General features: G+C 43.7%; 3 protein-coding genes across 3 annotated transcripts; all 3 read right to left on the bottom strand.

Moving 5' to 3' along the window:
* Window positions 1–9: 9 nt before the first annotated feature.
* klhl30 (kelch-like family member 30) lies at window positions 10–6523 on the bottom strand. Its single transcript, XM_086225032.1, has 9 exons — window positions 6464–6523; window positions 5557–5787; window positions 4346–5185; window positions 4063–4261; window positions 3378–3464; window positions 3109–3264; window positions 2098–2286; window positions 915–1060; window positions 10–833 (listed from the first exon to the last, which is right to left on the bottom strand). The coding sequence occupies exons 3-9, from the start codon at window positions 5117–5119 to the stop codon at window positions 585–587; spliced, it is 1800 nt and encodes a 599-aa protein (XP_086081158.1). The 5' UTR covers window positions 5120–5185; window positions 5557–5787; window positions 6464–6523; the 3' UTR covers window positions 10–584.
* Window positions 5941–21730, bottom strand: espnla (espin like a). The gene is made up of 11 exons (XM_086225027.1): window positions 21437–21730; window positions 20641–20831; window positions 18212–18398; window positions 17583–17765; window positions 17323–17454; window positions 11161–11307; window positions 10948–11083; window positions 10661–10833; window positions 10411–10575; window positions 7741–8684; window positions 5941–7422 (listed from the first exon to the last, which is right to left on the bottom strand). The coding sequence occupies exons 1-11, from the start codon at window positions 21728–21730 to the stop codon at window positions 6891–6893; spliced, it is 3084 nt and encodes a 1027-aa protein (XP_086081153.1). The 3' UTR covers window positions 5941–6890.
* Window positions 21731–22364: 634 nt separating this feature from the next.
* scly (selenocysteine lyase) lies at window positions 22365–27359 on the bottom strand. Its single transcript, XM_086223885.1, has 13 exons — window positions 27222–27359; window positions 26362–26454; window positions 26102–26211; window positions 25926–26026; window positions 25684–25849; window positions 25452–25579; window positions 24764–24919; window positions 24520–24626; window positions 24205–24241; window positions 23459–23542; window positions 22986–23085; window positions 22747–22822; window positions 22365–22642 (listed from the first exon to the last, which is right to left on the bottom strand). Exons 1-13 carry the CDS (start codon window positions 27275–27277, stop codon window positions 22489–22491), a joined length of 1368 nt encoding a protein of 455 aa, XP_086080011.1. The 5' UTR covers window positions 27278–27359; the 3' UTR covers window positions 22365–22488.
* Between the last annotated feature and the right edge of the window lie 417 nt (window positions 27360–27776).

The raw sequence follows: 27776 nt of genomic DNA on the forward strand, positions 1-27776 counted from the left end.
CGCCTCGACCTCAACTGCTGGATTCCAATGGGTTGACAATAATGATAATTAAAAAAATAATAATATAATACTGCAGGAGCAGGGTGAACTGTGCCATATGATAGTTCAACACTTTCTATTTCCAGAATTTCATGTGGACTTTATTCATGCTCTGGAGACATGGAAGGAGTGTACATATCTGTGCAAGTTATATAGAAACACACAGTTTATTTAAAATGAAAAAAAAATCCAATGAGTCAGGCAGCAATACACAACAATACAAGTTCAAAACCAAAAATAGATAATGATAACACTCAAAACAATAACAAAACACTTTATTTTTTACAAGGATTTAAATATTCATAAACACATCCCACAACACAAAATGTAATTAAGATTCCAAACACAGAGAAGAAGTATAAATAAACCCCTGCTGAGCAGCCAAGCAAGGGCTCTGAAATGAAAAGAATACCTGAGGATCATGTGACACACTATTCTAGGGCACAATGACACCCTCGGATGAACATTCCCATGCACAGTAACGTAGACACAATATCATGTGAACTCTTTAACCCTGAGTTAAGCCTTGTCAGAACAGGTGGTCCTCATGTGGAGTCTATGGGGAATGGCTCGGGCCACTGGGAAGGGTCTAGGAAGATGGTGCAGACCCCACTGTAGAACCACAGTCTTGGTAAGAAGCACTCCACCTCCCAGGCATTGGACACTCGGTTATAAACCTCTACCTCCACACCGTAGTCCCCCTCCATCCCTTTCCAGTGTCCTCCAGTGACGAAGAGCAGCCCATTTAGCGTTACCAGGCCACCATTCTCATGAAGCATGTGAAGGAGTTGAACCTACAAAGCAGGTAAATCCACATGAAACATAAGAGGTATAACTCTTGACTTTAAAAATGACTGGTTGATTTGAGTCAGCACCTTCTGCCACATGTTGGCCTCTGGATCATAAGAGTAGACTTTCTTAGTGTTGTCGGCAACTAGATAAATGACTCCGTCCACGCAGACTGACCGAGGAGACGAGAGGTACTTGGGGATGAAGGGGGAACAGATACTGGTCCAGCTGTCTGTGAAATCAGAAGCACAGATCATGACTGAGATCTGCAAACTTGTGAAAAGCATGGAAACTAATGATTAAATATCACAGGGGTTCACACAGGTTTCAACTGATTAAATTTAAGCTATTTTTAGACTGACTAAAATTTAGGCCCTTTTTTGCAGTCATTTTAGTAAAAAACAGGTCCAGAACACAAACTCTTGGTCACTAAGTCTACAACTGCAACAGTAGCTGGGTGCTGGCCAATGAGTTCACCAGAGGCAGCAAAGTTGAGACTATTGCTTTGGTGTTGATTTATATCCATACAGATTGTTGAGGGGGAACGGATGTAAATTATTACCGTAGTGCTTCGTTTACAGCCTGGAGATTTCCCTCAAACACATTTAATGTGACACATGACATTATTGCAATATTGAAGTAACGTCCGTCATCTTACGAACTGAACAACTATCAAAATCATGTTTAAGACCAAAAGACAAACTTTGGACTGAGACTAGGTTTTGTTTTTTGTTTTGTTTTTTTAAGACCCAGTAGGAACCTTGACATTTTAGAGCATAATCAGCAAAGAATGTAAAAGTCAAATCAAGCACCCACACACTCACATGGAGTAACTGGAATATCACTCACACAATTCATTTTAAATAATAACGATGGGGGGGGGGGGGGGGGGCATTGATACAACTAAAGGGCACACGGAGGACTCACATCTCAGTTAATTCCTGAAGTTTAAAAAAAAAAAAACAGCCTTTTTTTTAACTTAGTTTTTCAGATCTGCTCCAAAACAATGACTTCTTCCTTGGCTAATACTACACCCCTCCGCTAATTTTGGTGAAATTTGGCCTCATAGTTTTTGTGTAATCCTGTAAACAGACAGAAAATCATTACCTCCTAAGCTAACCTAGTAGCCCCAGGAAAATATTAGTTGCTGTAATTTCAGTTAGTAACAATTTAAAGAGTTCCTGATCACTTAATATTTTCAGGGAAACTGCTCCTTGGATAGAGGATAAACGCTGAGGCAAGACAGTTGCTCTTGATCAGATTCCTTACCTATGACAGGGTTGTAGCACTGCATGGTCAAAGCGTTGTACTTCACTGCACACGAGCCAATCACGTAAAGCTTGCCGTGACAAGCCGTGGCGGTGAAGTTAGTCACGTATTTTAAGGCTGGACATGTTAAGGTCCAGGTGTTGTGGTAAGGGTCATAATGTTCAACCTCAACATGGTCAGATGTTGTACCTAAAGGGAATGACATGTAAGAAAGATTTTGGATAATAAATACTTGAATTTAAATAAACACTTCAAATTTTGAGGAAATATGCTTGTTACCCATCATCCCAAGAGCCAGACAAGAAGATAGACACCCCTCTCTCCTCTGTGCTGCGTCAGGTAGCTGAGACCTGCAGAGCCTGGCTGCAAGGTAGCTTAGCACAATGAATGGCAGTGGATGGGAAGTGTTAGCATACCTCTGTCAAAAGTATCCAAAAACCCTTCTCTGCCGGCATTAATATAACTGGCGGGTGTGTATAACATTTGTAATGAAACAATTTTAAAATCACAAGATGTTTTAATCTAAAATCATACTCATATAATAGTCAGAAGAAAAAACAACATTTGTTGATGACTAGGAGAGTGACTGCTGCAACTCATCATGGCTGTCTTTATAGGAAAAAACCAACATCTTGAACCTGATCAACTTGATTACTTTCAATGAAGGTATCGTGACACTTCCCACCCACTAACATTCATTGCGCTAAGCTAACTCGCAGTCATCTGGTCTCAGTGGGTCTCAGCTCTCTAATGCAACACAGACTTCTTGGCTGGATCTAGGAAGGATGGACAAGAAGCGTACTTGCTAAAAAGTTGGCATGCTCCTGTGCAGATGTGACAACAGAGGCACACATCTACGATGCTGCCCACAAATTGTAAATCTTAAAAGCCTCCTCCTGAGAGGAGCAGAGGGAAGCCATCGAAGCACAGATATGCAACAGAACTTTATCAGTTTACCCCGGCACTGCAGGTTTTAAGACTCCACAGGCAGGACTGTATTTATTTTCTTACCACCAATGACGTAAATCTCCCCGTTGAGCGTTGCCGACGTGTGGTTAGTCCGAGGCCGGAGCATGGGTGCCACAGTAACCCACCTCCCCTCCCTTGTGATGTACTTCCAGGTCTCTGTGGTTGACCAGGTGTTGGTATTCGAACCCCGCGAGCCTCCTACCGCACAGACAGAAGCGCTTTGTGGTGACATTCATTCGCATTTCTCACTAAATCTTTCATCATTAGTTCCTTGCTTTTTGCTCCTGTGTTTTAAGGAGTCGTGCACCCACCTGTGACGTATACATCATTGCTCAATGAGACCATGGAGTAACCCCATTTGTTAGGGTTGGGGAAATTAGGGAGCTCATGCCACTGTTCTGCAGGGAAAAGGAAAAGGGAGTTGATATTTGACTGTCATTCAAGAAGGGAGAAAATGTTTGGAAAAGTAAATGTTTTCACTTAATGTGGAGATGACAAATCTAAACCAGCATAATTAGAAAAGCACCATGGAAGGCCTTAGGGACCGTTTAAATGGAAGTCAAAGTTAGGTCGCTTGACACTGGCTTGAAACAGTCACAAAATGTAACTTCTTTGGCACAGACTTCGATGTTGTGGCCTGAGTTTTCATGCCTCAATATTGCACCAGAAAATCTTTGTCCTTAACATCTCTGAAAAACATTCTTCACTGCGCAATAACAGGCTCGTTTGAGGTCCTGAGATGATGATCTATTTTGTCACGTCCAAACTGCATTCCTGGAGAGCAGCTTTTCTGTCAACACTACATCTAATGACCGAGAGGCATCTGCCAAATGGTTTTGCAAAATCAGATTTTTGTCGTGAGAGGGATTTTGAACCAAACAAACTTAAATAAACAAAGGCACGCACACCCACACCAAAAACAGCAGGTGCTGAGCTGGAGTAAAGCAAACATGGACAAGATGAGCAAACTTAGAATTGAAATGGGTAAGTTCCTACTTGTCTTTGTGTTGTAGAAGCCACAATTCCTGTGCAGAATTCTCTGCAGTCTTGGATCTCTGTCTTCATCTTCATCTGAGTCATCTTCATCCGAGTCATCCAAGGAACGACCTCCCATTACGAACAGCACCTCTTGCAGGTTGGGCTGTGGACTGTGGGAGTTGACCCGGTCCATGTAATCCGGCGCCAAATCCAGCTTCTGCAAAAGGCTAAGTCATGTGACCTGTTGTTGTTTTTTTTAAAAGCGACTCAGATAATGAGTCAGACGCATGAACTCACTAACCTCTTGGTGGATTTTCTCCACGGCCTCCCTGCAGCCATCACATGCTTGAACCAGACTGTCCTTCAGCAGTGTGTTTGCCAGGTAGTCCAGGCTGAGTAGAGGGAGGCGGCATAAGGTCAGGAGTTCAGGGAGGTGGCGCAGCCGGGAATCCTTTTGGTGGGCAACCCATTTCAGAATGGCCTCCACGCGGGTGCACTCTGAGTGAATATGTAGTCCGTCATGACACAGACAGGCCACCAACCTATCTTTCCCCAACAGAAGAAATTCTTCACTATGCTGTACAGACTCTAGGTTCTCCAGGAGAAAGGCCCAAGCTTTTGCCACCACCTCGGGACAGCCGTGGATCTCCCCAAACTCCAGGATCCCCAGGCAGTTGGTTGCATCAATCTGATGCTGAAGGTAACGGCTGCAAACAGCTCTCACCGTCTGGAACTGCAACTGGCTGGATGTGCAGATCAGCCCTTCCACGTTGCTCTGGTTGATGGTCAGCTTGCCTGTGTAGGCAAAGTCCAGCAAGCAGCTGAGGATGTCCGGATCGACATTTTGAAGCTCTACACGTGCCGAAATGCTCTCCACAAAGTCCCCTGAGAACATGCAACGGAAGTACATGCTACAGAGTGCAAGAACACTTCGGTGACAGGGGAAGTCCCGGCCGCCAGCGCTCAGTGTTACGTCTACCAGTTTGGGGTTAGAGCAGAGTGAGCGCAAGCCTTCCAGGATGCTCTGAGGATGGGAGGAAAGGCAGAAGTCCAGGTCATCCACATTGCGCACCATGGTCAAGTTTGCTTGAAAAATGGTGTAAAATCTTCTTTAACCCGCGACGTCCAGCAACTGTCTCAACTGCCAATTATGAGAAAAACATGTATAAGCAGAAGAAATTATCTCGGATATAGCTAACACTAATATAAGATCAGCAGCTTCTACAGTCAGTACAAAATTATTAAATAGACTAGATAGCTTTTAAAATCACAAATTTATTCAGAAGGCGTTTTGACTGTATTGAAAACTGACAACTAGTTTGTCATTTATTACTGACAAATAGATGACAGCAAAGTAAAAAGAGTATTAAAAAAAAGTGCCTTGTGTCTTGTCATGTAGCCCCGTCACTATGTTGTTGTTACAGGGACGACAAAGCAGCTTTGACAACAACAAATGACGTTTCCTGAATTCAAAGACTGTGAAATTAAATCAAGAATCAACAACAAACTCACCAGAAAAGCAGAGAATGGAAATAAAGGCTCATCCTTCCAGTAAAAAGCTCTTTGTAACTGACCAGCTGCTTAGAACAACATGGAGAGGGCAGGAACTTCTGCCAAGTCACTGGGGCGGGCAGTCTGTCGTTCACTCAGTTATTTTTAGGACTGACAGTGACGCTGGGCTGAAGTCAGATTCCAAACAAGATGCACTGGACCTGCAGCTGCTGCTACATTTGCTCAACAGGCCTGGAAGCCAGCGAAGAAGCTCCAGTGACGTAGCAGACACTTGTTTGAATGTTACATGAATTAAGAACTAAGACAGCGGTGACAGACATTTGCTGGTTTATTTTGTAATTTGTGTTAGAAATACCTACCATAAAATGGTTTTGTACCAGCAAAAAAAAAAAAAAAAAAAACCACTCTCCAAACAAAGGTGTGTACTCTCAGGAAAACACACGAGAACTGTAACATGCTGGTACTTGGAACAGGGCTGGGTATGGTTGAAATGGTTGATGTCAATACAAATTTTATGACTGAATTTTAATACTAGTACCAAAATGTAAAATACATATCATCTATTACTAAATATAAACATATATGTTTAAAAAAAAACAGGTCCAAAATGTTTTTTCGAATGTATTATCATGATAAATTAGTATAAAATCGTAGTAAAATCAAGTGATGTCTGTTAAACAAATAAGTAAACAAGACTGAGAATGTGGCTAAGCATTTGGTGCTGACTTTCTACAATTAGAATTAAATTACAGAGGGATCTATAATTCATTAAAAACACAGGCCAACCTTTTACACTGATAGTCCATCCTCTCTTGAGCAAGACAAGGGAGCTGAAACCCACAGGGGCCAGCGAACTGCTAGTTAGCTTAGCTCAATAAATGGTAGTGGATGGGAAGTGTTAGCATACCTCAGTCAAAGTCATCAATACACTTTTCCTCTAAGCTATCTTTGCCTGCATTAATTTTACTAGATTTGTGCATAATGACTACGGAACTACTTTCCTTACAAGGAGCAGTGATTTGAAGACCTCCTTTGTAAGAGAGGATGAGGAGGATTACCTTTGTACAAACTGAGCCCCTGTGCTAGCTTGACATAATGAGCTTTTACTGTTTTGTGCTAACACTTCCCATCCACTACCATTCATTGTGTGAAGCTAAATAGTGATCAGAGGGTCTCAGCTTGCCAGCAAAGAGGAGAGAAGCGTACCTATCCTCTTGTTTGGCTCTGGAGAGGAGGGACTATAAGTGCATTTCACAAAAGTTGGTATGTTCCTTTATGATACCCAGCCCTAATGTCATCTAACTACAAACAATACAAAAATAGCAAAAAGACTACTACTCAAAATCAAAAATTTCTGCCTCTTTCTCTTTCCAAAAAGCAAAGCTACGGTCAATGTATTTGCATATTTCATCATTACTAAAACAGGAAATATCAGTTCCACTGTAAAGCACACCTTCATCAGGGGTGGGTGTCTGGACAATGACTTTAGGGACCTGTCTAACTTCTGGAAGGCTGCGCTTCTCCACCTCTGTGGTGCTCTCTGATGGAGCCACAGTATTTCCAAAGAACTTCACTTTAATATCTTCGAAGCCATCTTTCCACTCACGGTTTCCGGCTTCGATGTCCTGCATGACAGCCTTATGAAAGTCCCTCACCAGTTCCCAGGGAAAGCTCCCAACGTGGTCAAACACCTCAAAACAAAGTAGGTGCCTCATTTTGCGTTCGTCTACAGGCAGCTCCAGCTCCAGGATGTGAAAGTAGCCCAGCATGAAGAGGTCCAGGGTCAGCTTGTCATACTCCACCGGCACCCCGTCAACACGAGGCAAGAACTGCTCAGGAGAGTAGAGGGCTTTCTGCCTGTGGAGCCTGTGGATATTACCACGGTTGGTCAACCTTTATATACATTTGGCTTGAATTAAACCAGATTTTTACATGAATACACTACAATTGTTCAGCTTGACTAAATCATAAAAATCTTTTAAAAAAATACATCACAACTGCCTCAAACAACCACACTTAATTTAAAACTACAATCATTGATTTGGTATTTTTGCTTAATGATTATCAGGACATCAGGACAGATGAATTTCTCACTTCTATTTAGGATTGTGTCCTAAAGGATGGGCCACAGTGTACATAAATTCTATTCAGAAAAAGAAGAGATAGCGAGTCTTTCAGGCCTACCGCCGTATCTGTCTGGATGGAACACTGGAGATGATGCTCCTCCAGTTCCCCAGCATCTTGTTGACGGCACTCCTCTGCTTGAAGAAGTGTCCCAGCGAGCTGTTCATCATCTTGGCCTGGGCGCTATCCTCACCCCCCTTACAACCTGATCCAGATTTGTCCATTGTCCCTATGTCGCTGGTGCTCATCTTCCTCTCTGCTGCGTCCTTGCTCTTCAGTGTCACATTGTAGGCCGACTTCTTCCAGTGGCCTAAGAACAGCACGACGATGCGCTCCTTCCTGAGACTGGTGGTTTCCCGGACATCTGCAACATTTTCATCATAGTCAATGCCAGAATCACTGTTGTGGTCTGTCTCTGGGGCTGGAGTTGAGACCTTCAGCTGCTTCTCCAACTCTGTGGTCTGAGTGGAGGAGTTGAGCTCCTCCGGTTCATCTGACACTTGTGAGTTCTGCATCTCAAAATTGGACTTCAGAGTCCTCACAGACACTCCAAACTGGTGGATCTCATTCTCAATCCTTTCCCTGCGTCCCCTGGTGGAGTTCTGTCGGTCAGGCGTCTGTGAGAACACGGTGATCAGGTCCGTGTTGGGCATCTTGCAGTAGGGCTGGTCTGTCAGGTTACTCATGAGCAGCGACATGCTTTTCACGATGCCAGAGATGCGGCCACACCACACAGGAAGAGGAACATGACTGGTGAAGTTCCTGAACTGGGTGTTGACGGTGATGTTCACTATGGGGGCTGGCAGGATGTGGTGCAGCTCCTCAGCGAGGCGAGCCAGCTCCAGCTCGTAGCCTTCACAGTTCTTCTGCATGGAGACATTGGCGATCTGCTGCTCCAGGTAGATGAGGTCATCCTCAGTCAGCAGCTCACCGGAGGGCCCTAGGATGGCGTTGTGGGCTTGGGAATACCTCCAGCTCACTTTGGCAAATCTGTTTCCATTTTCCTGGAAGAGAAGTGGCGAACAGCAGGCGGGTAAACATACTGTGTGTCAACATATTTATGGACTGGTAATATGTTGAAAATACTTCGGAATGCCACACTTCTGTGTTGTACTTTTGTTATTTCCAGTTTTATCTAGAAACGTCTGCCCTTGTGTTTGCTGGCAGGTGCTGGGTGCACACTGGAGGCCAGACTTGTGATTCAAGGCTGGTCAGACGCAAGGGGGCTAGCCTCATAATCTTCACTTTCCCGAACGGATCAGAGTCACCGTTATTGCTCCGATCTGAGTCTTTTCCTTCACACTACAGGAAGAATGATGGGACTCAGAGCAGAAACCCACAACTGCAGCAGTAGCTAGCATTCATCCTGTTTCACACCAACAATAAAACCTTTTCATGTTTGCCATATTCATTCAGTCTTGAGCCACAACTTCACAATTTTATGTTGTTCTGTTTTAGTACATTTTTTCCTTCCATATCTCTTTTTTTATTTTTACACAGTATATTAGACAAGCCTTTCAGGATCACACGTCCACAGGGACTCAAGAACGAGTTGAAAACATTTTTGCTGATCAAAGGTCAAGGTCAACTCAAAGTCACCTCACATGAACGCCTTGAGAGAATTTCTGCAAATGTCATAGAAACAGCTACTTGAACTCAAGGATGACCTTAAAAAATGTTGTGATCAAAGGCTGAAGGTCACAAGGTCACATTTCACATCAATATTTTCTTTCTATGCAAAACATTGCACACATGAGCACAGCCAGTAAACAACTCTCCACTGCCAGTTTTATTTATATCCAAAGTCAAATTTGATCAGCTTCCGTGAGATCTTGTGTCCCTGAAATTCTTTAGGATGAATGCCAAGTGTGTGGTGAAGAGCCTTGATTGAATCATCTTGTGTGTGCCTTCCTACGATTAAAAATATTTAAAACCACTTTAAATTTCTCGTTAGCTCTGAGGTCTCTAGCATTAAAAAAAAAAAAAAAAAAAAAACTGTTCAGTTTTGAAAATCATCCAGTGTGAACCCGGCAACGTTTTGTTACACTTTCCTGCTATCTTTCATGACTGTGTCTTGTTCTGTCCGTCTCCAGCTGACAGTTCGTCTGTTCACTTTCCCAATCGCCCTGTTTCCTTGTCACCAGTTGTTTGCCTGAGTTATTAGATGTGACATTTCAGTTTGGACTCTGTTTTTCGTTTTTGGAATGCGTATGTTTTCCTGTAAGTGTAGATTTCTTGTTTAATTAAATTCATTAACTCTGCCTGCCTGCTGTGGAGTCTGTATTTGGGTCCAATTTCCTTGTTGTTTGTTCACACAAACCGTAACAAGGCATGAGAGCAAAGGAGTGATGATACGCTAAAACTGCAATCCAAACCTCAAAAATATGACTTGGCTCGCGATGTATTATGTCTTCAGTGATTTGTTACATGCAAATAAAAGTAAAAGATGATGGAATTTCCGGGTGTTTTTCAGATTTGTGGTCTTGCCTATTTAAACTAGCATCAAAAAGTCAGATTTCCTTAAAAGGGCATGATGAGCACGAACCCTAATATTTAAAGATAGAACTGTAAGTTCCAGCACCTTCAGTTCTTCTGTTTCTACCACTGCCACACTCCCCACAACTCAACCCTCAAATCTAGATGTGGTCCAATGTTTCAAGTTGGGATTTAGAGTAGACACATGAGGAAAAGTTGTTAAGATGTGGCTGTAGACATGGAGACATATAGCACCTTCCTCCTCTGATCCTCCTCATCCAGCAGCCGGGCTTGCAGCTGTCTCACCATCACCTGCCTCTTCCACTCAGCAATGGGACAGCCTCTCTCATCGTGGGTGGGCACCAGGTAGTCAATGTCAGACAGGTTGGCCTCCTCAGTGGGCAGCACTACCATCTTATTCTAAAGAGGATTCATATCACTTATGTAAGCTAAACAAACAATAAACGCACAAGAAAAACTCTGCAAAATAGCTTTTTCAGCTTACTGCTTGTCCAGTGAAGACAGCTGATAGCCCTGATTGTTTAAAAGATGTAATGGACCTCATGTCACTGAGACATTTTCTTTCAGCCAGGAGGTTTGTATCAGGCGACATGCTCTTATCTGCAGAGGCTTTTTTCTCACTCCCAGCTGCCTTGGCCTGATTGAAACCTCTAATAACTGAAACACAAATCATGGGCTGTCACAAACACATTTTTCATGAGCAGTGTCTTGAATTATGTAACTGCTTTGGTAAAAGAGGGATTAAATAAAAGCAATAGCAATGACTCTCACCAGATGTTGCGATCTGAAATGGCTCTATTCTACTGACAGGGGTTTCCTCTGGCCGGGCAGGAGGAGACAAAGGTAACGGAGGAGCAGGAGGAGGCGGGGGGTATCTGGCTTGCGGGGACTCCTCACACTCCGGTTGCTAATTTGGATAACAAAGCTTTGGGTTATGATTTGAAATTGTGAAGAGTGGAAATCGTGCAGGACAGACGGAGCTACCTTTAAGCTTTCCATGGGTGTGTTACTGCATGTGTAGCAGTAATAGTCCTGATCGTTTGGGCACTGCACCACGGCAGCAGGCTTCACCTTCACTTCCTCCTCTGCTGGGGCGATGACCTCGATGATGGGTTGGTCTGCACAGGAAGTCTGCAATGATTAGCTCACATTTATCACTATTTTAAACCGCTGAAGCCAAAGTAGGAAATGTAAACTCACATTTCAACTGATAAAGGTTCATAAGTCAAACTCAAGCACTTTTAAGCATTTTCAAGCTTTTCCAGCACCTTAAGACTGTGACTTACTGAAAAAAAACCCAAACCAAATATCAAGGTTTGTACCAAATTACAGTATGAATTTTTCAATCATTTTCCTCAAGACCTTGTGTCAAAATGCAGTATTTTTGCCCATTTTGATCAAACCTCGAGTGATAAAGTGGACAATCGTGCTGCAAACACTTATAACATGTAATTGCACATGGGAGTAGCCATCATTTGCCTCCATTATAAAGTGCCAAGCACTTACACACTCAAAACTTTACCAGTTTTAACAGAATCTGAACCAAAACACATTTACAACTGATTCATGACAAGAAAAAAACAGTCAGATTCATTCCAAGCTTTCAGATGATGTAGTTTATGTGTTGTTACAATAATATTGATAATTTTGTGAATACTTAACTTTCCTCATGCCTTTAAAAACCGTTGATATGGTGTTTGAACAGACTCAACAGAAAGCAGGATGAATCAGGAACACAGTATAAGGACAGAAAGCCAAAAAGAAGCAAGGCCAAATTACGTTTAAATTAAGATGAATTTTAAACAAGAAGGGAAATAGAAAAAAAAAAAAACAATAAAAGCAATAAGAGCACTCAAGATGACATCACAAAAAGGCAGCTGAGGGGCCCCGATGGCAAAAGCACAGTCTCCTTTAGATTTAAGACTCCACTTTGGAACAGCCAGAAGGGCCCCACCCCAGAATCTAAGGATGCTCACTGGATTATCAGGGGTCAACATCTCTGTAATGTAACTTTAGGCCAGATCATAAGGGTGTGGGGTCTCGGGGTGGGATCAGCAGATGGACCTGGTCAGCTATCCTTCCCCTAAAACACCCTGTTCCCCCTAATAACTACAGAAATGGATATATACTATATAAAGACCTGTTTTGGGATCTATAATAAAGGAAAATAACACACTGTAGCACCCCCCCCCCACCCACATGCACACACGCACGCAGGCAGGCAGGCAGGCAGGCAGGCAGGCAGGCAGGCAGCCAGGCAGGCAGGCAGGCACGCACGCACACACAGCATCAAATCCAATTAAACTGAGACTGTGTTTACAGCTCTATAGCGAGTACATCATGTTACGCCGACTGTTCATTGTCCCTTGATTGTGTGAGCAGCCTTGACCCACTGACCTACATGGACCCACCAGGAAAAGACCTGCATCTACTCCCAAAAAAAAAAGAATAAATAAATAAATCTTAAAAATATGTGAATTACAAGATAACAAGTTAAAGGGAGGCCTGTTTGTTCCCCGTCCTGGATGCTGGTCTTCTGGCCTCGCTACACCGATGATTACCATTACAATTATGACACTATTATTAACTATTGCAATCGACGATAATAATAATTTTGCATCTAAAATTATCTACATACTTCTACACAGTCTCTCATTTGGACCAATCACATGTGATGTATGTGTGGACGCCCTGATGTCATACTTTATCATGTTTGTTTGTCTGTCTTATACATTCATTTAAAATTTCCTGTCATATCATCTTGGACATGTTCATTAAAAACATATTCTAAAAAAAAAAAATCCCATTTCAGAGATGACATTTGAGATGCTAGGGTGACTTGTACAGCTAGGAGACAAGACCAAAACGAGATGTGGGGGTCCTTGAGGATACTGGACACGTTCTCCCAGCGCTCAGGGAGAATGTGGCATGTATGGAAACAGTTAGATCCCCTTTAATGAACCTGCATTGTCTTTATGCGCTCCATGCAGAATGCATATCAAGTTCAGCTCTCCAAGGACATTATTAGGAAGCCAAACATCAAAGACAGGCCTAATATGCTGCTGCATGCTGTTGTGCTTTGTCTCCATGAGGTGGTCCTTGCCATTTCCTCTCACACGGCCCTTTGATGTTGAGCAGCATGAAATATGCTGTGACACAGCACAAGCTAAGGAATAAACTTCCCCGAAGTTGTGCAATCCATTAATAGATAAACAGCCTGATTCCTCCGAGACCCCTCTTGTAACAGTTCAACATCCTATGAGCTACAGCCGACCAGTCCCTGTGTGTGTGTGTGTGTGTGAGTATGAGTGTGTTTAATTAGACCCAATGGTCAGAGAGAGAGAGAGAGAGAGAGAGAGAGAGAGAGAGAGAGAGAGAGAGAGAGAGAGAGAGAGAGAGAGAGCGCATTTGGTTTTTATCAACACCCTTCGTCGTTGCTATGTTCATACAGATAGCCGATTTCAGCCTGGTCCCTCTCTCGAAGAGCACAAAGACCCTGATTGCCACAGATTAGGAGCCAAGAGTTAAGAAACAGCTACTCAGTGCTGTCTCATCCTCAACATGCAGCTCTAGTAAACTTGGGTACCCCTGGGCTGAGCCATAAGAGAGTTGAAGTATTTCAGTGTGTATTTAAGAAACATGTCTTGTAATTCCATGCTCTGGAATCAATCATTAAAACAACTTGCTTCCATGTGAAATATTCACGTTCTTGGTGATAAATTGCAACTTGGAATGTACACAGCGGGTGTACATTATACACAGAACACTATAGTGTAAATACATGTCCACCAACATGCTGAAATACTCTCAGGTTTCCTGCACTGAGGTAAATGCTAGGGAGGCTAATAAACGATGGGAACATTTCCAGCTCTTTTGCATCTACTGCAGCTAAACAAAATAAATTACAGTATTCTTTGACTTTAAACTGGGTCAGAGTACTACATTATGTCTAATTTGTTAAAACCAACAATAGGAAAATGTATGAAGCTCATAATTTAAGACATGAGCCTGGGGTATTAGTCATGGATAACCGTAAGTGACTATAACTGATCAGAAAATAGTTAGAATGCTGCCAAAACTTATTCCAGCTAATTAACATGTAAAGTTTCCCTTTCTTTTCACAAAAATAATTACTCAGCCTGACCTGTCACTTAAAAATGAATAAATGCTTGAAAAAATAAAACAGGCAAAAAGTAGCATGAAAAGGAACAAATGGAAGAAGCCATAAATAACCTAAAAACTCACTAACCTTGACCTTGAATGTCAGCCCGCCCTGGTCCGACTTCACCGTGCTGTGACACTCGGACGGAACACACTCCTGCAGCCAGGTATCAGGGGCGGCCTGTCTGTGTCACAGCTGTGACACTATCTTAAGATCACCGACCACTGGTTTGACACCATTATCAGCATCTCTGCCAGTGGCCAAGGGCCGCCAGGCAATAAACAATAAACAGATCGGAGAATGCTGTTAATAATTAAGGGAAAGGATAGGATGGCTGCTAATGTCACTAATGCACGGACAAACCAACAGCCATGTGTTTGCACGAGGGAAGGTATCAGCGGAAGACTCGTCCAAGCAGCTGAAAAGAGACATTTTATCCACGCACATGGAGTTGATTTTTCCACACAGGACAATTGAATGAGGGAACTAATTCATTCTTTTTGTGTTTTGTTCTCTACCTGAGATGATTAGTCAAGTGTGACAGTGGAAACACCACGTGACACCATTAGCCTGAATGAACTGTTGATGTGGAAAACCTTACAACAACTAACTGGACAACGACAAACCACGGCTGCATTATTCCCGATTTTATGACTGAAATAATCCACTAATACACCAATTTGACTCATGAAATGAAAACCAGAATTCTGTCTGGAAATAAGTTCTAAAAATCAACTAAAGAATTGCCACAGATCTGATCTTGTACGACAAATGATCACTTCAGGACTGCCAAAATCGGGCTGAATCTGGCCTGACATGAGGTTCGATTTTGCCTGCCAAATGTAATGAATAAATGAATGATATAATAACACATTTCCATTCATTCATTTATTCTGTGGTGTTTTCTTTTTCTTTTTTAGCTAAAAATACTCTTTGAACATATGGGAGCCCTGATAATTGTTTCTTTTTTCAAATTCATTTGATCATGCAGTAAACTGACACTTGAGCTCAGGAGGTCAATTTGGTGCGAATACAGCACAACGTGAGGCCGTCAAGTTTTCACTCTGCATTTTCTACTTCTACTATTGTTGTTATTATCATTATTTTACAATGTAATTTCCCTGTTCTTTGTAAGTCTTGTTTATGTTTTGTAAAAGGCTTTGCAAAAATGAACATATCTAACTTTTGTTTTGACTACCGGGACTCATTATGTTGCGCTCCATTATTAAATTACCACACTTCTGCCTTTCATTTGACTGCTGCGCACACAACTGTGAGATTTATGAAAATGAGATGTATCTTTGAAGTTGAAGCGAACTACATTCAACTGATCTGCGTGAGAAGAACTACATCTTCATACCAAACTTTACTGATACAAGGAGCTGCAAAAAGCGTTTCTATCATTCTTAGAGTAAAAAACAAGGACATTTCGAGTAGGTCAGTGATAAATGGGGCAACAATGTGTTCGTTCTAAAAATACCATTCTCAAACTTCAGTAACTTTGGCCTGATCACTGTGAGGGAAGAGCACAAGCCACATGAGTGTGTGAGAAGTAAACCTCACGCCACGCACTGTTTATTTGATTGCAGCTGTTCCTGAGAAGCAGGAGGAGGACGGCTGCCTGACAGCGCTGAACGAGTCTGACCTCGTTGTGAGCGATCCAAACATGCAGCTCCTCCGGTCAGTGTCCCAATCCATTTGGGTCGCTGCTCGGAAATGAGATGATCTGACTGACACTTAAGAACCGATGGAACTTGTGATACACGCGGCACTTTACAAACACAGATGTGATTAAAGCGTGTCTACTTGTGCAGAGGGTTTCAAAGCATCGCTCTGCTCCCAAATATTATAAAGCAATTACTGCTACTTCAGGTGCTCTATCAGATGAGCCCCTTTGTTCACATCTCCACTCGCAACATTGCCAAGAAACGTAATACACCATTCTGTGTACTTGCAGCACGACTGCCCAGTATCCAGAGGTGACAACCATGGCACTTCCAAGTCCCTGGAAAAAAACATGACACACAATCAAACGTGTGTTTGAAGCCAGTGACATCCTGCTCTCCAGGTCCACAGAGGGATAGAGTTGCCAGTTCCAGGTATCAGAATGGTGAAAACACTGAAACTTAAGCTTGTGGATCTCATAACGGACTCAGCCTTTGGGCATTCCACCTGAGCCGCTGGAGAGGGGTAACTGATAGGCCCTTAGCTGGCAGCGGCTCCGACTGCGGTCGACGCCGTAGCGGCCCCGGCGCTAATTAGCTTCCCATTGTTGATGGGAGGATCATTTCTGAAGGAAGAGCTCAGCAGCCACGCCTCGCTGGCTCTCTATCATCATCCTCTTCATGTATGAGTGCTGCTCTTCTCTGCTGACTTATTCATGGTGTCTGCTGACCGACAGCTTTCCTTACTCTGCTGTGTAGACTGGGCTATAGGCGGCGAGTGAAGTGTGACTCCGAGAATGGACGAGGTAGACGGCTGCGAGGCTTTAAGGTGCGCCACGTCTGCTGGCAGAGGAATGTCTGTAAGCTCTGTACAAGCTCACACGTCGGTTTCAAGTTCATCCTGCGATTATCATGCTGCCATTCCACAGAAAAACTAATAAACACAAATATGTTAAGGTGGCCGGATTTCATTGCGCTGGCCCGGCATTGACATTCAACAGCTCATCTCAGAGTCCTGTGTGGCAAAGTGAGAACTAGATTCCTCTCTGGTATCAAATACAAGCATCATCCTCCTCCATTTCTAGACCTCTTAAAGTGAGAGCAGAGCAGTCAAGCTGAGTGAAAGAGAGCAGCTCTGGACATGCTTGACCCTGATTCATGTCACAAATTAAGAAATGATTCAGCAAGATCATCCAGATGTTTGCGTTTACTCCCAATAGCAGCTTTGATTTTCATTCCAGGGTGAGGACGGAGCTGGGCAGTACTGACAAAGACGACACAAACCACAAAAAAATACACAACAGGTGAGAGAAAGCTTACATTTCTCTCCATGGCACGGAGGTATCTGGCACATTCATGGTGACCATTGTACTCTGCCAAGTCGGCTGCTGTGAACCCATCAACATCCCTGTCTGACGGGTCGGCTTCACTGGCCAACAAGATTTTACAGCACTGAGGAACAGAAGAGGAACAACAAAATATGTACCTGATAGATGCATGGATGGAGTTGGAGTTTATTTACACAAGATGAGACAACCAACAAGAAAAACAACAAATTAAAGTTCAAAGTCGTGTCCAACCTCTAGCTCTCCGTTCTCAGCAGCATCATGCAGTGGGGTCCCGCCCCAGTAATCCTTGATGACCTTTGCACCAATATGAAGCAGCCTCTCCAAGATGCAATAGTGCCCCCTGCTGGCGGCAAAGTGCAGAGCAGTTGCTCCATCTCGGTCCTGGCAGGACAGGCTGACATCGGTAGAGGTCACCTGTCAAAACAGAGATGGGATTTGTAGCTGTTCTTTACTTGTCTAGTTAGTTTTCTGACTTTTGTTTAATTACTTCAACTCCCTTCATTTTAATAGTATCACCCATTGAAAACAGCCTTTATTTCTGATGCAAAAATAACGTTAAAAAGTACATTGAGAGAAAAAAGATGAGCGTTAACGGGGAAGATAACTTAGTAAAGCATGGAAACACTGGTGCTACTTGACAAAATGTAAATAGGAGGAAGGAGAATATGTGCACCAAACATTTAACTTGAAGAAGAGATCAACCATATCCACTTTTTAAAAAGAAGAACAGCTTTTCCATCAGTAAATAAGTTAAAGCAGTTCTTCTGCTCATACTCTAGACTGCTTTATTATCTTGTACTTGAGTGACGAATGTGTCTATTTTTGTATTTGGACCGTCTGACTTCAGACATGCTACTGACCAGCCACACCACCACAGCTTGGTGGCCCATGTGGGCAGCAGCATGCAGGCAGCTCATGCCATCGTGGGCCCTAAGGTGCACGTCAGCGCCGCAGTCCTTCACAAGGTACTGGACCGCACACAGGTGCCCCTCCTGGCAGGCCAGGTACAGCGGGGTCGCACCAATACCAGTCTGGTGGTTCACACACCTGTAGTCACAAAAGACAATCACTGCCCGAGAACACATGAGTCTGTTTACGCTGATTTAAAATAGCCATGTGACAAAAAATAAATTGTGTAGCAAATTATATTGTTAAGTAAAAAAAAAAAGGTCAAATTAGACCACAAGGACAGAAGCGTAAATATATTTTTAAAAAGTTATCTGATAAAAAAAAAGTAATTGCATAAAACACACAAAATGGTTTAAAATTGCCAGTCTTTCTGCTAAAACACTGCATGACTCATCTTTGTTTTAAAAATGATGACGAAAACTTCACGAAGCTGCACGAGGAGAGGCAGGAATGCCACATGAAAAGCGGAGGACTCGTCGTATACACGTATCAGCTGGTGGATGACTTTCTATGATGTTGACTTTGCTGTTGTACTACTTTCTCATATTTGGACTATAGATGAGAGGGTCTCAGGCCAGGCTAAATATTTTGCCTTTTGTGTTTTATGATACTCCATAATTCAACTGAACATAGTAACAATAATGTGAATTTAGTGTCTCGTTGATCTCTCCAGAAAAAATCCTCGAGGACGTGGGGAAAACATGTTTTTGACTTTTACCTCTGCTGAAGTCGGTCGTCTTCAGGGACTTCTGGTTACGTTAGGACTACATTTACATTGCATTGCATTACAGTCTGCAACCACCGAGCTAACGTGTGACAGACGGCATCGAAGGCATGTATTATTCACAGGTTACTGATGGTCACATGTGACGGGCTGACCCTGCCATGTGTCCTGCGAGTGACCGTCATTCTCTCCTGTAACAGAGAGATGAAACAGCAACATCCTCCATCTGCTCATCTTCCAATGTCTCCAACTCAAGAGGAGGAGGACAGAAGTGATTCATTTATTGGTTCACTTTCCCCTCTGGACCAGTGGAGCCTCATTCCATAAATCTGTTATCAGGAGAAATTTCAAAGAAACATGTCAACTGCTTTTTGCAATCCACTTTTTCCCCCCTTCCCCAGATCCAGATAAGAAGATGGATACCTCTCTCCTCTGTCCATGTACGGGGAGCAGAGACCCACCATGGCTGGCTGACTACTAGTTAGCTTAGCATCATGAAGGTGGGTAGGAAGTGTTAGCATACTCTGTCCAAAGTCGTCAAAAACACTTTTCTGCAATGTGATGTCGCCTGCATTGTTTCAACTAGGTTTGTGCATAACATTCTGATAAAATAAACAACATTTTACACCTATGAGATATTGTTATTCTGGAATCAGATACCCCGTCTGAACTACTTTCCTGACTGATTTGAGGAAGTAACTCAAAAGCTCCACCGTACCTTCAGCCAACAAAAACAAACACTGTGATGACTAGAAGAGCGACCGCTGCTTCTAATCATGGTAGATCGTGGAAGGGAGGACTACGAGAATTACCTCTGGACAAACCGAGATCCTGAACCTGATCTCTTTGACGACTTTTGACAGAGTTATGCAAACACTTCCCATTTACTATCATTCATTGCACTGAGCTAACTAGCAGTCAGCTGTCTCAGAGGCTCCTTCCTGCAGCAGAGAGGAGAGAGGGTCTCTCTCTTATTGGCCCTGATGGCTCTGGTTGTCATGGAAGCTCCTGCATCTGTCATAGTTCCTCCAGGTTCGATGATGCCGGTGGTGCCCTGAGGCCTCATTCTGATCATTTCTTCTGCGAGGCTCATGTGCTGAGGAACAAGAACTAAACGTTTCATGACAGTGTCTGTCTCCTTATCTGGATTTGGAGGGAGCGGCGTAGAAGCGTATTTCCTGAATGTTGACATGTTCCTTTCAAGAATGTGTCTGAGTAGGAATAATCACCTGATAATATCAAAGTCAGCATATTTGATAGACAGAGAACTCCATAACAGTTTGCTGGAAGCCAGGATAACTTAATAAGAGTTGGAGACATGGTTCACAAAATGGGCTTGTTGTCACCATGAGGTTGCTAAGCAACCAAGAAAGGTCTTTCCTTCTTTTCAGTCTGAGCTAAATATTGGTTTGATATCTTCCTAGTTTCTCATCGTGGTTTCAGACAGTAGAGGGTCCAGGCGTGGCTGCAGAGCTACTCTGGGCTCACACTCACACCTGCAACATAACGTGCCCTCCTGGCTTATCAAGACTAGGGAAGAGGGATTATGGTGGCTGATAGCATGTTCAATGTCAGCATAATAAAAAGATTATTTTCTTTCAAGGGACAATTAGGGATGGTCTGAGTGAAAACACAAAGGGGCCACTATGAACTCACCCAGGTGTCTGTTCAACTAGTAGTTGTAAACAGATGAGGTCCCCATTGGCTGCAGCATAGTGAGCTGGTACAGCTCCACAGTTTGTTTCCACCTCTGCTGCTCCTCGGATGGAAAGAAGCCACCTGACCACCTCCTCACGACCGAACCGAGCTGCGAGATGGAGCGCAGAGGCACCAGCAGCATCCCGATCCTCAAAAGATCAAGATGCATAGATAGAAAGTGAACTTCACCATCAAGCTCGCTGTCAGTGAACACTAGACGGCTGAGCGGGGCCTCACTTCTGCACACTGGAAGAAGGACAAGGAGCAAATATGTTTCAAGACCACCATTAACAACATCTGGTCTTCTCCTTAAATAAATGTGTAAAAATAACATGATCTTGGATGTGCTTTCAAATACTACTCTGCAAATTTAATTAATGCAGTGTGGTATCATTTTGAGGAACAACAGAGACACAAATAGACTTCAGCTCAGTGAGAGGGCCCCTGAAGCATCTGGACGCAATTACTTGTGCTACATAATACTAATGAATACCCAGTAAGTCAACACCATATGATGTAATGAGCCGGTATCTGAAAAGGTACTGTACAGTACCTTTTACAAGTGCAGTGATGTAACCGCACTCTGGGATCTTAGATGACCATCTACAGCCACCGCCTGAATTTAGACTCACGCTACCGACTTGGTAGAAACGGCCAGGAGAGCCTGACAGGTGGCACCTCGCCAAGGCATTTGAGCTCACAGGGTCGGTTTCTTTCTCTCCCTCTGTAGATTGTTCTCACCGGATAAACTTACCTCAATGTTGCAGCCTCCTTGGTCCACCAACCACTGCAGCTCCCGGATGTGGCCAGTTGCTGCAGCATCATGTGCTGGCGTCGCCCTGTTTAAGGCGCGTGCATCAGCAGCCAGACCTAGCTCGCCAACCAGGAACTGCAGACACTCCAGGCGTCCGCACCGTGCTGCGTGGTGCACGGGGCCGGCGCCTTGGGCGTCAGTGACGGAAGGTGAGAGGTGACCAGAAGATGCCAGCTCTCTGAGGGTTACAAGGTCTCCTGCTCGAGCCGCCTGGATGACCCGATGAAGCACCATCTCTGGCCCGTTAGAAAGTTATGGCATGCAGCACAAGCTCCTGGAGCTCTTTGAGTCCCAGCAGGTTAACATCTCTTTTTCTCTCTCACGCTCAAACTCCCATACAATAACCAAAACTCATGCACTCATTGCCTCCTCCCAGGCCAGGAAAGTGACACCCGAGCAGCAGCCAGCTGGCCGGCATGGCTGTTGGGGAGGGGAGGGGGGTCAGAGCCAGTGAGATAGAAAGGTAATGAAAGACGGGTGGAGGCGCAGCACTCATGGCCTCCTGCTCTCCTTTGTGGGCAGTGACCATATGCTGGCACACACACCCATGCTTCACTGGAGATGGGGGAGCTGAGGCAGCACGGAAACTTAAGTAATGGGAGAAGTCAGTGCCAAGGCATGGTGGATTACAATGACTCTTATTTTTTACAACTACTTAAAAGTCAGCGGGGACGCCTAAACAGCTGATACATTTGTAGGACTGTAACACAGAGCAAAGATGACTATAAAGCCTATAAATATTTAACTCCAATAACAGTCATACATGTCTCCCTGACAACAGAAAGAACAATTAGCTGAGCAGCTCGTCACATGACGTGATGGAAGCTGAGTAAATTCTCTCCGTAACATCATCTCCCAGGACACCAGGCGAGAGGAGTTCCTTCTTTTTATTGTTCATATGAATTATGAAATATAACCATTTGACATGATCAGATACAAACATGAAGCATTGCTAATCATGAACATATTTGACAAGCAGAATAACTGTGCTTTCAGTCCATTCCCTCCAACAGTTGCACAGCTTCCCTCAGGTCCTCCACGACAGCATCCACTTCCTCCTTGGTGGTCCCCCTGCCCACGCTCAACCTCAAGGCATTAGCAGCAACCTCTGAGGGGATGCCGCACTTCAGAAGGATATGGGAAGGCCTGACAGATGGACACAGCGCAGAGCGAGGTGGTTATGTAACTTACTCTGTGGTTGCTATAGCACCTAGACAAAGGCATAACAGGTGAGAAGGAAACTATTTTACCTGTTTCCACTGTCTGAGTGGCAGGCGGCGCCAACGCTGGCCAGCAGCCTCTTACAGGTGGACAATACCCTCCAGCCTAATGCAGGAGAGGGAGATTAATCATTCAAAGCCTTTGTTGTTTACAAATGGCCCCATGCAGGTCATGAACTGGCCCTGACAAACATTGGTGTAGAGTTAGAGGACGCTGCTGCTTGGAGTGGCAGGTCAAAGCAGACATAGGTGAGAGACGGAGGAGTCACCTTGTAATCTTGAGCCCAGGATGGACAAGTTACATGTGTTGGGGAGGTGATCAGAGCCGGAGTAATGACTGTTGAAATGGATCTTGTCCTTGAAGACGGCCTGAAAAGGAAAACACACTGATGATGAACGACTGATTAGGTGGTGAGTACCAGGATGGTCATCAAATCAGGGCACAGAAAGACCAGGACCAGCTCATTTTACAACTCACAAAAACCCCACAAATGCTCGATTATTGTTGTAAGCCTCTGAGATCTGCGTATGTCACGATATCCTTTTGACTTCCGACCCTCCAAACTCTTTTCAGTTTATCCTCGAGTCCCAGAGGACATTTGTGACAAATGCGAAGAGAATCCCTCAGGGCGTTCCAGAGATATCACGCTAACTAGATGGGTCAGGTGGTCAGCGTGCCTCCCATCAATCACATTGTACAGCGCTGAAAATGATTTAGCAGCTATGTTTTCAGCAAGCTTACCTGAAGTCGTTCTTCCAGGTAAAGTTTTATGTTCTGCATGTGACTCTGATAATCCGACACATTGGCTGTCACCAGTTCTGCAGCCTAGGAGACACAATAAACCAACAGCTGTAGAAGCTGCATATTCAACATCAGTTACACAGGAAGACTTAGACGCTCCAATTTTCCCCTTCTCCAGATGTAGTAGTTACACAAACTCAACCAATTATGTCTTTCCTCATATTAGCCAGCAGGAGGCAGCACAGAACGTGGATGAATCATCTTTTAGAATTATGAGTTTGAATTAATAATTCAGCCAACACAAACCTAGCTTGTTCGCGTTGCGTCCGGCGTCCTTTATTTTGACGTCACAAACTTTGCACGTAGCAGCTTTTTTTGTGTGTGTGTGCTTTGAGTGACATTATGGCAAAACGTTTTAACAAATGTCGCGGGAGTGGTGCTGATGCTCATCGTATCCAGTAGTTCCTTCATTTTAATGCGCCAGAGGCAAGAGTCAAGTCTTTGGAGGACGAGTCCAAGTCACGTGTGCACGATTTAACTGCGACTTCGGTCTAAGCCTCAGACTGCTGCGTCTGTCTCTGTCCTACTGGAAATCCTGTGTCATATTACCCTCCAACATCACAAATGGTTTGACGAAACTTTTATAGTCCACATTTATATCAGGAGGAGTACAAATGCTGCTCAGTGTAGACCTCTGAAGAGGATAAGAAAACGTTCTAGGTAACAATATGAAGGAGGAAACGTACCTTTCCCAGGCCGGCGATCATCGGTGTGTTTTCAGTGCTGCAGTATTAAGAGACAGGGGAAGCAAACCTGAGAGTTTAGATCCGAGTATCTCTCCACTGTTGCGTGTGTATGTGGCAAGAACATCCCCAACCCGGCTCTGACATGTCATACCAGCGTGACACAGGTGGCACTGCTCTAATTAATTACGATCTCGCTCTAGTTACACGTAGAACAGAGCTATAATTAAAGCTATCAGTTCCACCTGTGTTTACCCTGCAATGGCATGTCAAAACGGCTGCTGTGAAAAGAGCCCACCAGACAGTGAAGAGCTTTACCCTGGTCTGAAGTTCTTCTCCTGTCCCCCTCCAAACAGCTGTGGATACAGTGGCGTTGTCTCGCCGGGGCTGTTGACGTACAGAGCACCAATCCGAGGGGCATAAAACTAAAAAAAACAAACAGATTTAAAAAAAAAAAAAAATTAAAAATTTAAAAACTAAATTTTTTTTTTTTAATTAAAAATAATTTTTAAAACAAAAGATTTTAAATGCTTTTAAAAGTTTTTAACCACGGATTCCACACCTTGTGTCCCACTATGGTGAGGTAATCCACCCCCAGCTCACGGGCGTCTACTGGGATTTTCCCCAGAGCCTGGGCAGCATCAGTGTGGACCAGGATCCTGGGCCGCTGATGCTGCTTGTTGACAACCTTTATTCTCTGGCAGATCTCCTGGATTGGCTGGCAGGAGGGGGATTCAAAATCCACATTTGATATATTTTACAGCAGAGGTAACAGTGAATATAGGAATAAGAAAATAATTAAGTTGTGTCCTTCATCAGGGTAATTTACTCCTTTAAAATTAGACTTTTTAAAAAATATCTTTGGAACAGAAATAATATAGGCCCTTTCCACAGCGGCCATTATAACAAGCATTAGAACATGAATTATGGCCTGTTCTTTTCAGGTGGACTGTGGTCCATCTCTGGATGGCTGTTACACTAAAGACAACAGAACCATGATCAACTTGATGAATCATGTCAAAGTGGCTGCTATGAAAGGGCCTATTGGAGTGATTCCAATGTGTCACAGCAACATGACTTCAAACTTTCACGTGCATTTTTTATTGTACTTTTTGACGGTAACGGTACTCAGAGCACTTCAAGTATCACTTCTCATTATCCATTGGTACACTCGCTGGTGGAGCCGCCGTGCAAGGTGCTGCCTGTCAGGAGCAACTCGGGGTTAATTTTGTTGCATCTGTATCTCTCACCATGATGACTCCAGTCTCGTTGTTGGCCAGCATCATGGAGATAAGACAGGTGTTGGGACGCACCGCAGCGATGACATCTTCCACCTCCACGCAGCCTTTCACTTTCGACACAGCTACAAATGTAACGTCTGTGGCCAGCGAGATGACAGTCAGCCCACTAGTCAAAGATGTAAGGGATCTGTTTGAATTAGCTGAACAAACAGGAACACGGGCTGTACTCGTGGAGTCATACCTGCCCTGCCGGCTTTCTGGAGGTTATCAGCTACTAGTTTGACTGAGTCGTGCTCCACATTTGAGGTGATAATGTGAGGAGGGCCGCTGCTTCCGTTCTGGTTCCCGTCAGTCATGCAGTGTTTCCTGAAGTGCTCCAGAGCCGTGTGCAACACCAGATTATTGGCCTGAGAGAGGGTGGGCCTGCCATGAAACCACTTCTTCTTTTTGATAAAGTGTTTGTTGAGAACTTGTGAGTGTTACCTCTGTACCACCTGAGGTGAAAATGATGTCCTCTGCTTCACCTCCCACCATTCTTGCCACATTCTCTCTGGATTTATTGATGATGGCCTTGGCTTTTACACCTGCAAACTCAAATATATTACATTTCCTATTCCACGGCCATCTATTAAGTAACTGTTTGCTGTTGGATCCTTCACCTGCCACATGGTTGCTGCTGGGGTTCCCCCAGGCTTCTTTTAAGGCTTCAGAAATGGCCTGGATCACTTCAGGTTCCAACGGTGTAGTCGCATTGAAGTCCATGTAAATCCTAGATTAAATAGCATGCATTGCATTACAGACTCTTAAAAACACACACACACGCACCCCGGGCAGCTAAATGTTCTCCTAATTACTCACCAACAGCAGAAAAATGACCTACTGTGAGCCAGAGGTCCCAACGTCGTTTAAAACATCCTACCTGTCAGTAGCCATGTCTGACTGATGAACGGTGTGTCCAGTGGATGCCTGACCCTTGACCTGGGTGGTGTCATCACACTGATTACTCATGCTCCTAAGAGAAAACACTATTATTAGGATATCTGTCAAATTGTAGATTTACATTATTCATATTATCAGTAAAAGCTACATTTATTGGACACGTATTCAAACCTTTTGTAACCGTGCAACACATTTGTTCACGAAGTATGTAAACATTTCATTGCGAGTTTTAGAAGCTGACTGGACATTAAGAAGAGTTTTATTCACATAAATGAAGTGTTGGTGTGTCTCTGGTTCATGAATTCATCTAAAGTTAAGTCTGCTAATTCCACTGGTGCATTTTCCTGCTTTCAGGAACACGCGCAGTGAAAACGGTCTATTTTGATGACGTAAATGTGATCCAGGCAACAATAATGACTAGAATGGCACCCATTAATTCCACCTGCCAGCTGGGACCTCCCTGGCCGTCATCCCAGCTAAGAGTTCGAACACCGAGCTACACGTGTCGAGTGAGTCTGGACTCCGTGACAGCCGGAATCACATCCCTGCTGTCAGCCGCAAACGTGACAAGTATTGACTCTAACCTATTATCTGCGACTGGATACCACTTACATATCCGAACATTAATAAAACAGGAAAATATCAAACTGAACCAACTGAAAATGACAATTTCCATCACATCAATCGCTTAACAACTTTACTGTTATTATACACCTTGACTTCACCGGTGCTAGCTAATGCCACTCGCTAATTCTTATGGTGAAATCACATTTAGCAAATATATCTGCTCTCAGGGTAGTAAAAGGCAGGCTGAGAGTAATCAGTTAGTTTGTGTCTGACCTTGTAAGTGATGTGGAGGTGTCCTTGATAGATTTACGAGATGCCGTGCTGCTCATCAGCTAGCTGCTGTAGCTCGCCGAGCGAGCGAGCGAAGGTTGCCTTCTCTGGGTTGCCAGGTTTTATATATTAAAGTAAAACCTGGACAGATCGCTGTACCGGCATGGTGAAGTGTGTATGACCGTTTAGATTTGACCGTGAATCAGAATTTGATTTTTGTCAGAAAATCTGGAAAAAAATCACACAGGTTTGTATAAATTTCAGCGTATTTTAAAGGATCAGTATTTCATCCGACATGGCAACCCTGAATTAATTCCTGTAACGAGGCAAATTCTTGAAAATGAAAGCAAAAATATATTGCGAGTGTCATTACAAAACTTAAAGCCGGATGTGGCCACAGAGAGAAGAATATGTGTGAGAACAAAGTATTCGGAAGGCACAGGTGAAAACCTGCTCCCTCAGTGTCACTAGTTTGTGGCCAACATGTTTAAAAATGAAAAACCTGCTTTAAAATACCAAACTATAAAAAGCAGACAAAAACTGAAATGTGTGTGTGTG

Source organism: Aulostomus chinensis, chromosome 14 (genome assembly GCF_037954235.1).
Source record: "Aulostomus chinensis isolate RoL2024-O1b breed Wild chromosome 14, RoL_Achi_v1.0, whole genome shotgun sequence".
NCBI lineage: Eukaryota > Metazoa > Chordata > Actinopteri > Syngnathiformes > Aulostomidae > Aulostomus > Aulostomus chinensis.